General features: G+C 46.7%; 1 protein-coding gene across 1 annotated transcript; it reads right to left on the reverse strand.

Annotated features, from left to right (window-relative positions):
* Positions 1–5,404: 5,404 nt before the first annotated feature.
* On the reverse strand, positions 5,405–14,029 carry RIPPLY3 (ripply transcriptional repressor 3). Its single transcript, XM_088443124.1, has 4 exons — positions 13,859–14,029; positions 9,460–9,532; positions 7,815–7,885; positions 5,405–6,411 (listed from the first exon to the last, which is right to left on the reverse strand). Exons 1-4 carry the CDS (start codon positions 13,951–13,953, stop codon positions 6,165–6,167), a joined length of 486 nt encoding a protein of 161 aa, XP_088299250.1. The 5' UTR covers positions 13,954–14,029; the 3' UTR covers positions 5,405–6,164.
* Positions 14,030–18,595: the final 4,566 nt, after the last annotated feature.

The raw sequence follows: 18,595 nt of genomic DNA on the forward strand, positions 1-18,595 counted from the left end.
AAAACAAGATGTCTTGTTGTGGCGGGATTGCGGGAGCTGATCAGGGCTTAGAACACGATGGTCATCACCGGCAGGTTAAATACAGCGTGAAGTCACATGATTAGTAATTGATGTATTTCAAACCACAAAACTCCTGGCAGTGCCCATTGGTTTCTAGACCAGCTGCTTAGAAGATTTCCCCCTCCTGGGTATTAATAAAGAGACAGAAAAGTGAGAGGGGCCATGCCCGCCGCAAGCTTACAATCTGCAGGAATATAATGTATAGGATGTTATACTAATACACTATTTGCGGTGACGGCTTACTGTGTATTTGTTATAACCGCTCACATGCTGGATGGAGCAGATGGTCACCATTCATATTATCCCCCCCCCCCCCCCCCCAAAAAAAAAAATTCTCATCTGTAGTTCTGCTTCATTAATTTCCTCTTCTTGCTCCTAGTGCTTTTCCTTTCCCAGGAGTTTGTAAACAGAGAGTTGTCTGGTTCTCAAGAGCCACCAGCAGCCATTTACTCCACATCCTGACATCCATAGGAGTTAACCCTTTGCTGGCCCTAATAAATAACTGGCAATAAGGACTTTATATACATAGTACCAGCAGGTCCTGCAACACTATACTGGTAAAAAAAAACATTCACCACAGCACCCCTGTTCAATAATCGCCGACATCCCTACGGTCTCCTCAGGGACACATTCATTTATTGATTTATTATTGCTAAAACCGTACAGAGATAGCTGTTTCCACCGGGTTTAGGTAACGGGGAAATTTAAGGACTGCAGTCTCCATTTTCCTCAATGGCGACTGTGGGCCTGATTCAGAGCCGGACGCTATTTGCGCTCGCTCGTTCAGAAAAGGGGCCGGCTATTTAAATTGAGCGCTCGCTCTTTGCGGTCTGTTGTCGCCTCTATGTCTGAGCGAGTGAATGAAAGATGCGCTCGCTATTTTGTAAAGACGCCCCCTGGCCGCTCGCATCCTACGTCATCTCCGCAATTTATTAGATTAATCGAGTACATCGAAAGGCGTCTGAACTGCTCGCAGTGCTTGTGGTTGGATTTTCCTACCGCAATTATGCGAACAGTTCAGGCTAAGAAACAACCAAGTGACGTGGCCGATGACGCTGCTTTGTTAATTATGCACACCCTTAAAACGCCCGTTTTGACCGTTTGGCACGCCTGCATTCGGATCCACTCCCCGTTTTCAAGCACCTTCCCCTGTTACCACCCACAAACGCCTCACTCTGTCACTCAAATTAGCAGGCACTCGCTATTTTGCGAGCGCTCGATTTCTGACCGCAATGACTGGTTGGCGCATGCGCATTATGACCCATACGCATGCGCAGTTGTGCGAACATCGCTCGGAGCGAACGAGCGGCCGCTTACGAGCGGCTCTGAATCAGGCCCTGTGTTCAGGGATAATCCATCTGTCTGTCTATATCGCTTTCTCTGTCTCCTCCAGCCTCTCTGTCTGTCTCATCCAGCTTCTCTGTCTATATCGCTTTCTCTGTCTGTCTCATCCAGCCTCCCTGTCTGTCTATATTGTTTTCTCTGTCTGTCTCCGCCAGCCTCTGTCTGTCTATATCGTTTTCTGTATCTGTCTCCTCCAGCCTCTCTGTCTGTCTATATTGCTTTCTCTGTCTGTCTCTTCCAGTCTCTCTGCCTGTCTCCTCCAGCCTCTCTGTCTGTCTCCTCCAGCCTCTCTGTCTGTCTATATAGTTTTTTCTGTTTGTCTCATCCAGCCTCTCTGTTTGTCTATATCGCTTTCTCTGTCTGTCTCCTCCAGCCTCTCTGTCTGTCTCCTCCAACCTCTCTGTCTGTCTCCTCCAGCCTCTCTGTCTGTCTCCTTCAGCCTCTCTGTCTGTCTCCTCCAACCTCTCTGTCTGTCTCCTCCAGCCTCTCTGTCTGTCTCCTTCAGCCTCTCTGTCTGTCTCCTCCAACCTCTCTGTCTTTCTCCTCCAGCCTCTCTGTCTGTCTCCTCCAGCCTCTCTGTCTCCTCCAACCTCTCTGTCTGTCTCCTTCAGCCTCTCTGTCTGTCTCCTCCAACCTCTCTGTCTGTCTCCTCCAACCTCTCTGTCTTTCTCCTCCAGCCTCTCTGTCTGTCTCCTCCAGCCTCTCTGTCTCCTCCAACCTCTCTGTCTGTCTTCTCTAGCCTCTCTGTCTGTCTCCTCCAGCCTCTCTGACTCCTCCAGCCTCTCTGTCTGTCTATATAGTTTTTTCTGTCTGTCTCATCCAGCCTCTCTGTTTGTCTATATCGCTTTCTCTGTCTGTCTCCTCCAGCCTCTCTGTCTCCTCCAGCCTCTCTGTCTGTCTTCTCTAGCCTCTCTGTCTGTCTCCTGCAGCCTCTCTGTCATCGCTCTCTGGGCCTGAGTGAGATGGGGACGGAGTTGCTGTCACTGCTGACTACATGGAAGCAGCTGCGATAGCTGTAATATGGTAATGCAGCAGGCGCCGTCACGCCTCCTGCTTGCATTAGTGATCCGTGCTGCGACCTAGGAGACAGCATTGGCTCATCTGCAACACCATCGGCCGGCTGCATGATCCATAGGGTCACGCGAGCCGGCCGACGCAGGTACAACATAGAGACTCAGAAATCTCTGTCCTCCAACGTAGATCCTGGATTCGTCCCTCCCACACAATAGCAATAACTAGCCTCCATTTTGAGAAATGGAGGCAGTCGCCTCCCCCTCCCCGCCCCTAACCAGCAGACTGACATACTGCGTCACAGACCCTGCGCAGCACCTCCGTCCACATCTGAATAATAAGGCCCTGTCTTCTCCAGACTGTCTGTCTATACCACTCTCTCTATCTCATCCAGAAGGTCTGTCTGTCTGTCTATATCGCTTTCTCTGTCTCCTGCAGTCTGTCTGTTTATATCTGTCTCATCCAATCTGTCTGTGTATATCTGTCTCATCCAGTATTTCCATCTCACATACTTGTTAAGTTCGGATCTGTTTCCGCTGTTTTCAGCACAGGGGAACGAATCCCCCCCCTGACCACAGGCCGGTCGCAGGCTACCCAAATGTAAATGCCTGCGATTTGCTATCGTTGCTGTGATTTTGGCAATATAGCTGCTAGATTTATAGTAGCAGTAAGTTTAGGGCAGTTTTTTGTACCCACATGACAGATTTAGGGGTCTATTTACTAAGCAGTGTTAGGAGACAGAGTGAAAAGTGATAAGAAAGTGATAAGGTGCCAGCCAATCAGCTCCTAACTGTCATTTTTCAAACACAGCCTGTGAGATGGCAGTTGGGAGCTGATTGGCTGGCACCTTATCACTTTCTTATCACTTTTCACTCTGTCTCCTAGCACTGCCTAGTAAATAGACCCCTTAAATCTTGCGGCTACATCACCAATATCTACAAATCACAGGCTATTAAGGGGCATACACACGAGCCGATATCTGCAAATCACAGGCTATTACATTTGGGTCAACACGATTTGAATCTCCAGGAACGTAGGTTCTACTGCGTAGCAGTAAAGAAATTTCAGAGTGTTGCTAGGTCAGGGAGTCACCGATCGTAAACCCCCCAGCCCACTATTAAGCGGTGTTAATGCTTTGCACAGTGGGCCTGATTCAGAGCTGAACGCTCTGACCAGAGCGCTCGCTCTGAATCAGTGCCCTCCTACCTGAAAATGGAGCGGCCTCCTGGCCGCTCGCATAGCTGTGGGTGACCACCCACAGTATATGCGAGCGGCCAAAAAGATGGTCGCAATGGTCTTTGACCATCGCGACCATCGGGCTTGCGACGAGACCCTGCGGTAGGGTCTCGCTGCCGCAAGCCCAGGAGTGATTTTGGCTCTATCAGAGCCAAAATTACTCCCACTGACATCATTACTGATGTCAGTGGGGCCGGCTTCAGACGGTAGGCGTTCCCATGGGAACGCCTCCGTCTGGCAGCCACGCCCCCGGCACGCCCACCAAAGGGGGCGTGCTGTCAGTCACCATCGACAGCACGCCCCCTTTGGTGTGCGAGACCCGGAGCGACAGCTTGGCTGTCGCAGTACGGGTCTCGCGCATGCGCACGACGGAGCTCCCTCCGTCGTGTGCATGCACAGTGGGGCAACATCGACCCGCTTGCGAGCGTACTTTGCTCGTGAGCGGGTCTGAATGACCCCCAGTGCTCTCATTGTGTTATGTATGCATTATTAAACACAATGGCTTCCTGTACATGTGGCTACAATATTGCTTAAATTGTGCCTATTATCCAAATGCTGAGGCAGCAATACTAACCACTGTGCTGCAAATGTATGTATTTTTCATACTAACTGGTATTTTATAATAAACATTAAAAATAGTTGTAAAACCAATAAAACATACCAGCCAGCAGTCCTGATTTTCTTGGGACAGAAAAAACTTCATCAGTGTATAGGGAAGTGGCCTTGCATACTATGGGAGGTGTGTGGGCTGTTTTGTGTGTGAGTTGGGCAGATCCAGGCGTGGTTTGAACACATTAGGGGGTATATTTACTAAAGTGCGGTTTTTTCATAAATGGAGATGTTGCCCATAGCAACCCCTAACCTCCCCCCCAGGGATACCTAAACTTAACCCCAACCCCTCCAGGGGCGCTTCTAGAGAGAAGGGGGCCCATGTGCAATCTCCGACACGGGCCCCCTCCTCTCCGCCCGGCGGCTGGCAGCGCACTGAGCTGTGCGAGGCCAGTGTCGGAGTAATAGACTCTGGACACTAGTGTGTGCCCACAGTCTATAGTGTATGCACAGGTCACCGGGAAAATGGCCGTGGCGGCCTCTTCCCCTGTACTGCGCATGCGCAAACGATGAGAAAATGGCCGTCGCGGCCATTTTGCAGTCGTATTAAACAGCGCCGGACACCCGCGCTGACGTGGGACTTCGGAGAAGTAAGTAATATTATGGGTGCAGGGTGTGCGGAGTGGGGCCCCCCTGGACCCAGAGGCCTGTGTTCCCCGCACACCCTGCACCCATTATAGATACGCCCCTGCCCCACTCCCCACACACTAAACCTAACCCTCCCGAGGGGGTGCCTATCCCTAAACTCCCCCTGGGGGTGCCTGACCCTAACCCCCCCTTCCCCTAGCCTAACCCTAAGTCCCCCCGGGAGACCCTAAACCTAACCCCCCCCCCTCCCCGGGGCTATTCGCTTCCGACGCCCAGCTCACCTACGTTCGGTATGCCGGGCATCAGGATTTCAGCGTGGGGCTAATGATAGGCGTCGGTATTTAGACGCCTATCATTAGTCCCATACCGGGATTTCACTGTCGGCTTCCTGACTACACACCGTCCATAGTGTGCACAAGTCTTTTGTTATGGCGAATGATTTATATTTAAAACATTTTCTTGATTATTTGTTGTTTTAAATGTTTGTGCATTAAAAATGAGCATCATAAACCTAATTTAGTTTACAAATATACCATTAAATCTAATGTTTCTCATTCATTTAATACATTTCAGTATAAAGCATGCAATGCCATATACATTTTTGTCATATTTACAATAAAATAACTGCACGATATACAAAATACAGTATATACAAATAAAAATTACAGGGGGTATATTTACTAAAGTGCGGGTTTTTAGAAGTGGAGATGTTGCCCATAGCAACCAATCAGATTCTAGCTATTATCTTCTAGAAGGTGCTAAATAAATGATTTGTAGAATTTGATTGGTTGCTGTGGGCAACATCTCCACTTCTAGAAATCCGCATTTTAGTAAATGTACCCCCCAGGAGTGCAAAAAAGATAAGTGGGTCCCACATCAGCGAATGCCTTCTGGGCGAATGAACAGGTTTCATGTAAGTGTGCATTGTATGTTGCTATCGCTTGATCTACGTCAGGAAAACGGAAGCGCCCAGAGGTGTTTATCCATAATCCAGGTGTCCTGCACCCCCAAGATTTCCCTCAGTGCAATATTGTAGCTTTAGGTGCAGCCATGTTACACAGTTCACGTAGGTAATATCTTGTGAATGACTGATGCCATAAAATGTCTTCTTAAAACAGAAGGTAATCACACGCTCACTGCTATGATATAAAAAAAAAATAGCATTGTTACACAAAACCAGAGGAGATTTCTTTTTGACTTGCCAAATTGTGGGCTCAAACAAGATGGCTTCTCCTCACATGCCCTATGACACTGCCAGACATGGAGAACCCCATGAGCGGCCATTTTGACTTCTTCCAGCCCAGTTTACCATAACCTTACTGGCTGTTGGGCTGAGTGACTGACGAATATGGTGGATTCTCTTCCATGCTGTTTCCAAGCTCTTTTCCTTGAACACTTTGGTAATGCCGGAAATAGTTACAAAAGTCCATCTCGTAGTCCTCATCCTCTGATTCCGAATCGTCGTTATAGAAGTCTATGGTGGCTTGAACTGGGAAACTGGCGAGAACTTTCTTCCCCATCTGCTGTAAATATTCCTCCTTCTTCGATTTGGGCATGTATAGCCTTTTCCATACAAAGACAGAGAACAATTAGAAAATATAATTTCCATCAGTAGAGACGTGCCCACATACATCTTACTTCCTTGCGCGTTAAACAGCCCTTTTAGTCGCATCATGCCCCGGTGTTACTCGGTAGCGCTAAGCGTTTTTTTTTTTGCAACTTTACCTTCAAATGCGTCTTATGTGAATAGGATGCACAAGCAGCTTCTGCTGATTAAAATGATATGCAACATGCCCATAATCTGTGTGTGACTGCCTGTGTATCTGCATGTGAAATGCCACGTTACAGTGCTACAGCTTCTAGCACGGGATGCAGTCAGGAAGCCGACGGTCGAAATGCCGACCGCCGGCTTCCCGACTGTCTAATCCCGGCAAGGTACTAATGACAGGTGTCGAAATCCCGACGCCTGTTATTAGACCTACGCCGGAAGCCCGACGCCCGGCATACCGAACGAAGGTAAGCCGGGCACGGACAGCCGCGCGAGGGGGAGGGTTAGGTTTTAGGGCTCCCAGGGGGACTTAGGGTTAGGCACCCCCTCCAGGAGGGTTAGGCGGTATTACATACTGATTCCGCTAGCACTGTGCCACACCCGTTGCCTCTTTAACTGGGAGAAGGTACGCTCAGCAGACTATGCTTCCCACATTGGGAGTGTGGCACTGGGCTGTGGCAACATAACGCGACCTCCCAGCTCAACACAGACGTGGAAGTCTAGCAGACGGCAATGTAACAGGTAAGAAGCTGCCGGCTAATTCTCCTCTGTGTCAGTGCCTGATTCACTACGGATCGCTACTGCGAAAATATGCTAATGAATACATTCGCAAAGCCGTCGCACAGCCAGCATAGAGACGTACATCCGTAATACCTTGCAGTCCTGCGTATAAATCGGTAACATTGAGTAACATGTCTGACCTTACTCACCTCGTCGCACCCAGGGAGTACTCAAGCTACGTATATGGCTAATTTATGTACGCCCATGCAACGGTGTTCAAACGAACAGACGCGCCTGCATTTCTCCGTCTGCTCCCCCGTCACACCCCCCCCCCCCAACGCTGACCTCCTGTCACTCACTCTGCGATGGCTTTCTTTTTGGTTGAGTGATTGCAGGGCAAACACAATGCTAACTCATGCGCGCGCACTACGAAGCTTACCTATGCGCTCCATCGACCGATCTGCATACGCTGTTGCAGTTGCGATCCGTGATAAATCAGGCCCTATGTGGGGCACCCCATAGACGTTACGTCACTCATTCAGTGTTTTGCCCGTACCACTAACTGCCTAGTTTCACCTAATTGTAGGACCAACCCGGCAAAGTCACGTATTACATTTATAGAGTATCTGGGAGCGGTAAAGGCGGCCGCCGCTCCCATCTCCCCCTATGAGCACCGGGTGCGAGAATTGGAACTTACCGCACAGGATGCTGAAATCCCAGCGCCCCCTTGGTACTGGCAATGCAGTTTTCCCCATCTGCGGTGCCTCGCTGCAAATAAAATAAGCACAATTACAATAAATATTCAATTGAAGAAGAAAAAAAAAAGCAGGCAAAGGCAACCAGTGACTCTCCAGCTGTTGTAGAACTATAAGTCACAGAATGTCCTGGAGAGCTGTCACAAACACTCTAACTTTGATCTGGAACATTAGGAGAGGAGAAGTACAGAAATGCTTCTATTGTGGAGGGATTTGGTGTAACCCGAGGGCTACCTGTGCATGCCCCATAACACAGCAGCACCTCATAGTCTGACTGCAGGCACTATAGGGAAATCCTATTGTCTGCCTGTGACTTGGACATCCTTTCTCTATGTAATATCAGGATGGGTCACACACTACAAACACAGCCTGCCCTACCTCCAGTCACAAATACAATGGGACCAGGCTGCAATCAGGGACAGGCTCACTTTTCAGGGGAAATTTACAATTTGTGGTCAAACAGATTAATTGATCATTCGTTCTCTAAGTCAAAGAACAAATTTTTTATATATATATATATATTTCTGCCTCAAATAGAAAAACAAAATAGTTTCCGGAAAAAAAAGATTGGGGGTTAAAATAGAAATAAATATTTTTTTTATATTTATATTATATTTATAAGGTAAATCTGATAAATTTCGTATATACTTCACACAAGATATGTTACGCTATAACTGGCATAGTCCCACAGACACATGCTGGAAAGGACAGTGGGTCTGATTCAGAGCCGGACGCTATTTGCGGACGGTCGTTCTGAAAAAGTGGCCGGCTATTTAAATCAAGCGCTTGCTCTTTGCGGTCTGTTGACGCCTCTATGTCTGAATGAGCGAACAATACATGCGGTCGCTATTTTGAAAAAAACGCCCCCTGGCCGCTCGCATCATACGTCTCCGCTATTTATTAGATTAATCGAGTACATCGACCGGCGTCTGAACTGCTCGCTATTCTTGTGGTAGCTTTTTCCTACCGCAATCATGCGAGCAGTTCAGGCTAAAAAACAACCAAGTGACGTGGTCGATGACGCTGCTTTGTTAATTATGCACACCTTTAAAACGCCCGTTTTGACCGTTTGGCACGCCTGCGTTCGGATCTCCACTCCCCGTTTTCGAGCACCTTCCCCTGTTACCACCCACAAACGCCTCATTCTGTCACTCAAATTAGCAGGCATTCGCTATTTTGGGAGCACACGAATTCTGGCCGAACTGACTGGTTCGCGCATGCGTATTACAACCCATACGCATACGCAGATGTGCGAACATCGCTCGGAACGAACGAGCGGCCGCTTACGAGCGGCTCTGAATCAGGCCCAGTGCTCGTAGCTGACTTATACATGCAGTGATTGGAATATGGCACAGGCAAAACAGTAATTGCTTTAACTTGTGCTGTCTCTGCTTGTCTAAGTGCACTATAACGGGGTCTTTACATAGAGGGCAAAATCTCTTTGTTTCCTTTTCCAAAGAAAAATTCAAAAAGTTCAGACCATGAATGTTGCAGTTGGCAGAAGTGTCAGGTAATGTAAAAATAACGCCCATTTACTGCTGTTTATCATATTAACATTGCCTGAGCTTACTGAGCAATCCCACTTACCAGCAAGCTCTGCTGTGTCTCCGATTCTCTATCTCCAAATGGGGACAACCAGGGTCTCCAGAGAGTGGGGTTACTAGTAAAAGAAATGAATGGCAATGAACAGTTCATCCGGGTTAATATCATTCTTCTCATTGCTATAGATGTAATAAAACACCATCCTGACCTGTAGGGAAATTTTAAACAATTTAGCAAAAATGAAGGGGTGGAACAGAAATCTTTGTAAATCATATTATTGCCTTTTAACACTAGAGATATATTAAACTGCATTTTATTTTCCTCTTAATTCCTATTACGATATTTCCAAGAAAATGAATAGGACTACACAAAGTTTATTCTGTTGGGGAAATTGTGAATGTTGCTAACATTTCTTCACTAACTAAAATATAGCAATTTGCAATTTTTTTTTCACAAAAATTCCAAATAAGTTTCAAGGAGCAATTTAATGAATATTGAGAGCATTTCAAAAAGAAGCACTGAAAATGTCATAGCTCAAAAGTTAAAATTGTAATTTTTGCAAACGTGATATACAAACGTGTCCTTATACACCTATACTTTATATGTGGAGCGAGACATGTGGTGCGAATCAGATGCTCCGCCACGGGTAGTGATGCCCGGACTTTGATATTTATTTCTTAATTTAGCTTCTTATTCGCATCGTAGCTGTATCTGAAGTCGCTTATAGTGGCTTAGGCATTTGATTTTAGTATTTTTGTGGCAGAGAAATTGGTATAAAGTCGTAGATTAAGCACAAGGATACGTGGCATGAATAGCATGGCGCAGCTCACCTGCATCGGTTCTCCACGCACTGCCAGCGCCAATAGCCAAGGTACCCGTACGTTGTACTTTTGTTGCATTAGTGATGGAAATAAGACAAATATTTGGAGGAAAAAGTTTGTGGCTAGATGCATGTCCGTGGCGCCCCAAATATGGCTATTTGGCGGATAGGTGTACGTGGGCCCATCTGTAAGTCCTGGGGGCAGGGGTGTTTCTAGAGAGGAGGGGGCCCGTGTGCAGTCTCCGACACGAGCCCCCTCCTCACCGCCTGACAGCCGGCAGCGCCGGAGTTATAGACTCTGAGCACTAGAGAGTGCCCAGAGTCTCTAATGTATGCACAGATCACCGTGAAAATGGCCACGACGGCCACTTTCCAGTCGTTTTACAGCGCTGGATGCCAACACCGACGTGGGACTCCGGAGAGGTGATATTATGGGTCCAGGGTGTGCGGTGCGGGTCCCCTGGACTCAGGGGCCCGTGTTCCCCGCATACCCTGGACCCATTATAGATATGCCCCTGCCTGGGGGCATTTAGCAGACCTATAACGTTTTGCTAAATGTTTTAATAACACTATTTTGTGAGAGATCCTCGAAAACAGCTGTTTTTGGTGGATACCTCAAAAATGATGTATCCCTGGGATGTACAGAGGGATATCGGCTGCAATCCCTCCGTTGTCATTTGCAAAAGCTGCCTGTGAAGAAGCCCGTGTTCCTGCATGTTTCTGGCCTGATAATATCTTATTGCCACGATACACAGTGATAAGACATTATAACTATCTAGCCATGTTGACAAAAAAATATAAATATACAAGGTGTAACCAAAGGATTTTTTTCTAAGTAGAGTTGTTGCCCATAGCAACCAATCAGATTCTAGCTATTATCTTCTAGAAGGTGCTAGATACATGATAAGTAGAATCTGATTGGTTGCTATTGGCAACAACTTCACTTCTAAAAAGCCGTACTTTTGTAAATATACCCCCTAATGTCTATTTAGAAAATACATTTCTCTGGTGCAGACTTCACAACTCCTGGGGGATTAACCGTCTGTTATAAATATGTTTCATTTCTGCATATATTTATTTTTCTTCCCTGCATCAAAACTTGAACTAAGTTGGGGAACGACAAGCAAACATGCCATTCCCAGCTTCATTAACCACAGATGCTTATATTTTTTAGCTGTCAGCCGTGCGGATTTACTTGCTGTATAATGTATTTATTGTTACATACCACAGAAGAACATTCATGCATTAAAAAAGCTCTTAACTAAAGAGATTTAATGAAAAATAAATACATAAAACTGTCCCCACCACAACGCCCCAAAAAGTAAATAGATCTGAAATGCCGTATTATAAACGTCTGTAAGAAGTGTAATATTAACCAGCATTTATCTAACACATTTCAGCTCTGCTTCTTTAGAATTACACTTCAAAGGCTGATCTGGGAACACCTCTAGGCTGAAATAGCGACAGCACTAATCCTATAATTAACCTGTAGAGGGGTGGGGGGAGGGGGGAGTTACAGATATTTCTATTAAATCTCATAGATGTTGTAATGTTGGATCCTATTACAGAAAAATGTCTATTTTCTTCTTCATTAGTCCTGCAGCAAAGCTCAGGGAAAAAGTGTCTCTCGCTGGTTGGTGCGGATCTATAGAGCTCGTCCACACATAAGCCCTGGGGAAATGGGTATAACGCATGTCGATATACACTTTTGACGCATTACGCCTCCGCCCATATCATCTATTGTACTGGCGCCTTAAATGGAATAAAATTGTGAGAACAAGCCCACAGAATACTATTAATTCTATTTTATAATGCAGTTTCCAGACCGTTAGCCGCTATAAACTATATTAACAGAAAATAGGTGTGAATGAGCCCCAAGTCTGTATACCTATATGTGGCACAGGTTATCTGGTACTGTCCTCTGGAATAGCTCCGAACTCGTCCTCCGCTTGTTTAAATTATTCCACAGTATATTCCGCCGGTAACGATATGGGTTCTGAATGATGTATCTACTGTATTGCTAATATATATTTCTACATTATGTGTAATCTATAGCCCAGTGCTTCCCAAACTGTGTACCGTGGCACTCTGGGGTGCGGCGGGGCACTTGCAGGGGTGCCACAGGTTGGTGATTCAGTACCAAATCAAATTATTTATGGTCCACTTGATAGGCAAAACCAATGCTGGCATCTGCCAATCATAAAACAGGTGGACAAGCAGGAGCGCCAACCTATCCACCGTCATATCACTGACCCTAAGGATTGCAGGTAAGCACAATTTACTCCATGCTCCTTCCTCACTATCTAGCCCATCTGTGTCACCCCTGTTTGTCTGCCCCTCCCCTTTAGAATGTAAGCTCTCACGAGCAGGGCCCTCGTCCCTCACGTGCTTCTTCTTGCCATATTAATACTTTAATTTACAATGGCACCTATAACTTGGTTGCTGACACCCTGCTGCTTATTTAGGTGTTAGGGAGCAATGTTTGTAAATCCTGTAGTTGTCCTGCATTGTTTGTACTGTTAATAACTGTTTTTCTTGTGTGCTCATTTGTTTGTGTACTTTGTTAAGGAGCTGCAGAACCCTGGTGATGCCATGTAAATTACGGATAATAATAATAATTAATTAATAAATAATAATTATAAATAATAATAAATATAAAATAATAATAATCATCATCATAATTTTTTTTTTTTCAATAAGAAACTTTTGGCCTAGGGATGTCATTAAAAAAATGCAATACTCCAGTGCACTGTGATTTAGGAAAGTTTGGGAACCACTGCTATAGGCACTTTCAACATATAGCTCCTTACACAATGTACATCTTGAAACCGTTGCTATTACGATTATTACGATCCACTCCAGTGTTTCCATTTGAATCCGTTCTGTAGAAACTAATAAAACGGACTTGACATAACTTCAAGCTGAGGCAAATGGTAAAGAGAGCCCTGACCCTCAGAGCTTGCAATCAAATAATGCGTGGAGTTTGACACCTTGTAAGATCTACATGATTTAATTTGGACAATAGCTCCTTTCGTTACATACAGAACACAGAACAATATGACAGAATGGATCCCAAACAAAAGCACACGGGGGATAATGTATAAAAGGGGTCTCATTCCAGCGCATTAGAGGTCTGCTCACACCTATAGCACAATCGGGTCTGAAGAATTTATTTAAAGAAATGATGATTTACAGGTTTGCCAAGCACGTTGCCACCTACAGCTATAGTAATAGTAACCCATCCTCATAGTGCCAAAATGAAGATATAAATAACGTCCAACGCAAAGATGCTTTTAGACTCCTCAATGAAATACGTTTTGTTACATTTCTCTACATTGCAATAACTTTTCTGCTTTAAGATTGTGATTCATCCCAACGATACATTTGCAGTGCGGTCTGCATGCGTCAGGTCAATGCTTGTAAACTCCATTAGGTTATTACATTATTCTTACACCTATTGCATATTGCAATTTTCCAACGTTGGCGCACAATTTTCCCATCGTGCAGTAGAAGTTGAACTCATCGACACATAATACTACTACTACTACTAATACTACTAATAATAATACTACAGGATGCATTGGTGTGAATGAGCCCCCCTCACCCATTGCTGTAGCAGCTTACCTCTCTGCCTGACCAGGATGCACTGCATTGCTACCTCCAGAGCAGTGACACATGTGGCTTACTGTGGCCTTCAGAGCATAGTGTGCCGAGTCCATGGTGGAGGGGAGCTGGCTGGCTGAGGACTGACTGGCAGGTCCATTGAGCACCCAGCTCCTTTATCTCGCTGGCTCCCAGCTCTCACCTAATGTAAACAAGCACTCAGGTAAAGGGGGAGGGGGCAGGCTGGGGCTGGGCGGGCCGCCCCCTCCAGGAGTTTGTGGAAAGCAATCACTTCTCATGGCAGGAGACCTGGATAAGGAACACTGACCATGAGGACAGAAGATGGCCATTCGCTCCCTCAGTCTATTTATAATGTTCATTATCATAAACTACATCATTTTATAATAGACAGTGATTTTTATATGCGCATAAGCTCCTGTAAATAATATCTGTATAAGCAGTGAGTTCTGATGTCATCCCTTATAATTAGTGAGTTCTAATGTATTGTGTATTATGATGAGTACATCTCTATAATGAACTTATAAGAGCAAGAGGCTGGAGGTCTGTTCAGATCACAGGTCTGAGGTGCCTCATAGCTATATTACTTACAGTAATCATTGCATTTTCTGTTCTATATTTTTTTTTATATTGATAATCTCTGCACAGAGAGGTGTTAAGAGAATAGCCTGGTATGTGTTTAGCTATATGTATCACATTTATCTTAATATTAAGGGGCTCATTTATCAACAAGTTTTATCATATGCAATGAGTTTTAAAACTTGTTGCGTATGATATATGGTGCTCCAGCCAATCAGCTCCCAACTGTCATTTTTCAAACAGATGACAGTTGGGAGCTGATTGGCTGGAGCACCATTTATTATACGCAACGAGTTTTTTTTTTTTTTTGTTCTTATCATATTTTCTCCTTTACTGAAGCATTACAAACATAAGAAATATAAATTATAGTACAGTCCACAGAAATACAGCATTATACATTTCTGGAACAGATATCCAATATACATTAAAGTTAGTCAATCATTACATTACAGATAAATATTAAATAAACAAATATAATAATTTTGGTGAGAACCGGCGTATGATAAAACTCCTGGATAAATGGGTCCCTAAATGTGTATTAAAAAAAAAAAATAAAATATATATATATATATATATATATATATATATGGCAATGCTAAGGGCTGGGGTAGATTCAATTAGCCACGGCTGAGGCTGCAATTAAAAATCTGCGTTAAGTGCACCCTCTGGGACTTGACACGCAGGAAAACCCATAGATTCCAGCACTCAGGGCCTGATTCAGACCCGCTCGCGAGCGCTATGCGCTCGCAAGCGGGTCGATGTCGGCCCAGTGCGCATGCGCGAGACCAGGATAGCAACGGGCAATCCGTCGCTCCGGGTCTCGTACCAAAGGGGGCATGCTGTCGATGTTGAGTGACAGCACGCCCCCTTTGGTGGGCGGGCCAGGGGTGTGGCTGCCCAGACGGAGGCGTTCCCAGTGGGAGTGCTTTCGGCTCTGTTACCACAAGGGTCTCGTCGCAAGCCCGATGGTCGCGATGGTCTTGACCATCGCGACCATCTTCCTGGCCGCTCGCTATAGTCGCTATGGTCACCCACAGCTATACGAGCGGCCAGAAGGCTACTCTGAAAAACAAGAAGGATGGCCCTGATTCAGAGCGAGCGGTCTGTCAGAGCGTCAGGCTCTGAATCAGGCACTTAGGGCCTGATTCTGACCCGCTCGCGAGAGCTATACGCTCGCAAGCGGGTCGATGGTGCCTAAGTGCGTATGCGCACGACGGAGGGAGCTCTGTCGTGCGCATGCGCGAGACCCAGCGAGCGACGGGGAATCCGTCGCTCGGGGTCTCGCACCAAAGGGGGCGTGCTGTCGATGGTGAGTGACAGCACGCCCCCTTTGGTGGGCGTGCCGGGGGCGTGGCTGCCAGACGGAGGCGTTCTCATGGGAACGCCTACCGTCTGAGTCCGGCCCCACAGAAATCAGTAGTGATGTCAGTGGGAGTGATTTTGGCTCTGATAGAGCCAAAATCACTCCAGGGCTTGCGGCAGCGAGACCCTACCGCAGGGTCTCGTCGCAAGCCCGATGGTCGCGATGGTCTTGACCATAGCGACCATCATCATGGACGCTCGCTATAGCTGTGGGTGGTAACCCACAGCTATGCGAGCGTCCATGAGGCCGCTCCAAGTTGAGGTAGGAGGGCCCTGATTAAGAGCGAGCGCTCTGGTCAGAGCGTCCGGCTCTGAATCAGGCCCTTAATGTGGAGTCTATTGGCAAATGCACGCTACCCACGGGTTTACTAATAATTCAATAATATTAATTGGACATTACTGTCTATTATGTGAGAAAATCTACAGTAATTTTCCCTCTATGGGGTGTGAGGCCAAATTAGCAAAGATACTGGTAGCAAAGTGCCTACGCTTGCCCGTTCCAGATGCGCTTTACAGCTATTGCGCAGAACTGAATAACCCTTTATATTGTAATTATACTGGTGTAAAATTATAAAACCTAGGCCCTGATTCAGAGCCACTCGCAAAAAGCGAGCGCTTGCTCTGAATCAGGGCGGCCACTTTAAAAAAAAAAAAAATGGCCTCCTGGCCACTTGCTAAGCTGTGGGTGACCACCCACAGCTTTTGCGAGCGGCCAGGTGATGGTCGCGACCATCGCGCTTGTGACGAGACCCTTGTGGTAGGGTCTCGTCTGCCGCAAGCCCCAGTGAGCTTCCGGCTCTAATAGAGCAGGAGGCTCACTACTGACATCACTGGTGATGTCAGTAGGGCCGCCCACTAACGGCAGGCGTTCCTTCGGAAACTCCTCCTTTTTATCAGCCACCGCTCACGACCCGCCTACCATAAGGGTCTCATCACAAGCCCGATGGTCGCAGCTTAGCGAGCAGCCAGGAGGCCGGTTAAAAAAAAAAAAGCAGCCACCCTGATTCAGAGCGAGCACTCGCTTTTTGCGAGCGCCTCTGAATCAGGGCCCCTGTCCTCAGGCATTTCGGATCTCCTACTCTAACAACTACAATTTATTTATATTATTTATCTATTTATTTTTATTTATTTATGTGTTCCATTTTGACATGGTGATTTTTGTTCAGGCTTTCCCAATGTGTGACATGGACCCGGATTCGGCCTCCTTCCTACTTATCCTGCCCCCCGAATCCCTTTTTTTTTTTTTTTTTGTTATGTTTTGTATTGATATTTACAGTCTATTTCAAAGTGTGCACTGATATTTAGCAGTTTTTATTTCTCTATATTTTATTTATTTCTCGGATCAGTTTATTGCTATATGACCGTCTATATGCTAATATGCAATTTTGTACCTTTGTTTCTTTATATCACCAATATTTTCTTTGCCTATGCACATATTGTTGTACTATTTTATTTCTGCAAAATTCTAAGTAAAGTGGTTAAAAAAAAAAAAACCTGGTTCCAAAATAAAACTCATGAACCTTCTCCTGCTGTCTACATTCAGTGTCGATATAGTCAGAATGTCAACATGACTTAATGAACTTTTCGTGACTGTTAAGCTGGGTACGCACTTAACGATGTGGACCCAGCCAATGTCTCGGGCGGTGGGTCCTGGCAGGGGTGCCAGCATTGGCAAGTGCGTACACACTTACCGATGCCGGGAGCAACGGCGTGACAGCATGCAGGCCGACGGGCGATGTAGCTGAAGACGTGCATCTCCAGCGGCATAGCGGGTACACACTGGCCGACCTGCACGATATGTCATCCTATCCACCGGATCGGTCGATGTATCGTTTAGTGTGTAGCCGCCATTAGGGTTAGTTAAGCCATTTATGCAAAACTGCATGGTCGACATGCCAAATGTATTGCAATACCTAATTCCTTATACAGTGTCACAACTCACTGGGGGATAGTGGATGCTAGCCCATATTTCACGATTGGCGAAACCGAGTACTGAATTGCGGAGTCTAATGTGCCGGCAGTAAGGGAGCCCGGCAAGGAGGTTTGGACTTAGCTGCGTCCAACACGAAGGTCGTGGCCCTCAGACTTCGTTCCCTAATACAGGTGCTGGTGTTCTCTGGATAGGAGCAGAGTACGATGAAGGCGTACAATGTAGTCGCCAAGCCGGGTCAGAACCAATCAGACAAGACGGTACCAGGGATCAGACGTAAACAGGTCAGAGAGAATAGCCAAGGTCAAACCGGAATACCAAGCCCAGTATCAGGGAGAAAATGGAATCAGGCCCTGATTCAGAGCCGGACGCTCTGACAGAGCGCTCGCTCTGAATCAGGGCTGTCCCTCTTAGTTTTTAGAGCGGCCTCCTGGCCGCTCGCATAGCTGTGGGTGACCACCCACAGCTATAGCGAGCAGCCAAAAAGATGGTCGCGATGGTCAAGACCATCGCGACCATTGGGCTTGCGACGAGACCCTTGTGGGAGGGTCTCGTGGCCGCAAGCCCCAGAGAGATTTCGGCTCTAACAGAGCCGGAATCTCTCCACTGACATCACTTGTGATGTCAGTGGGGCCGCCCCCAAACGAGAGGCGTTCTCATGGGAACGCCTCCGTTTGGGCAGCCACCCCCCCCGGCCCGCCCACCAAAGGGGGCGAGCTGTCACTCAACATCGACAGCTCGCCCCCTTTGTTGCGAGATCCGGAGTGACGGATTGCCCGTCGCTAGCCGGGTCTCGCACATGCGCATGATGGAGCCGCCTCCGTCGTGCGCATGCGCTGTGGGCCACCATCGACCCGGTTGCGAGCGCT

The sequence above is a fragment of the Taudactylus pleione genome, unplaced genomic scaffold (assembly GCF_031769625.1).
Source record: "Taudactylus pleione unplaced genomic scaffold, aTauple2 ptg000327l, whole genome shotgun sequence".
NCBI lineage: Eukaryota > Metazoa > Chordata > Amphibia > Anura > Myobatrachidae > Taudactylus > Taudactylus pleione.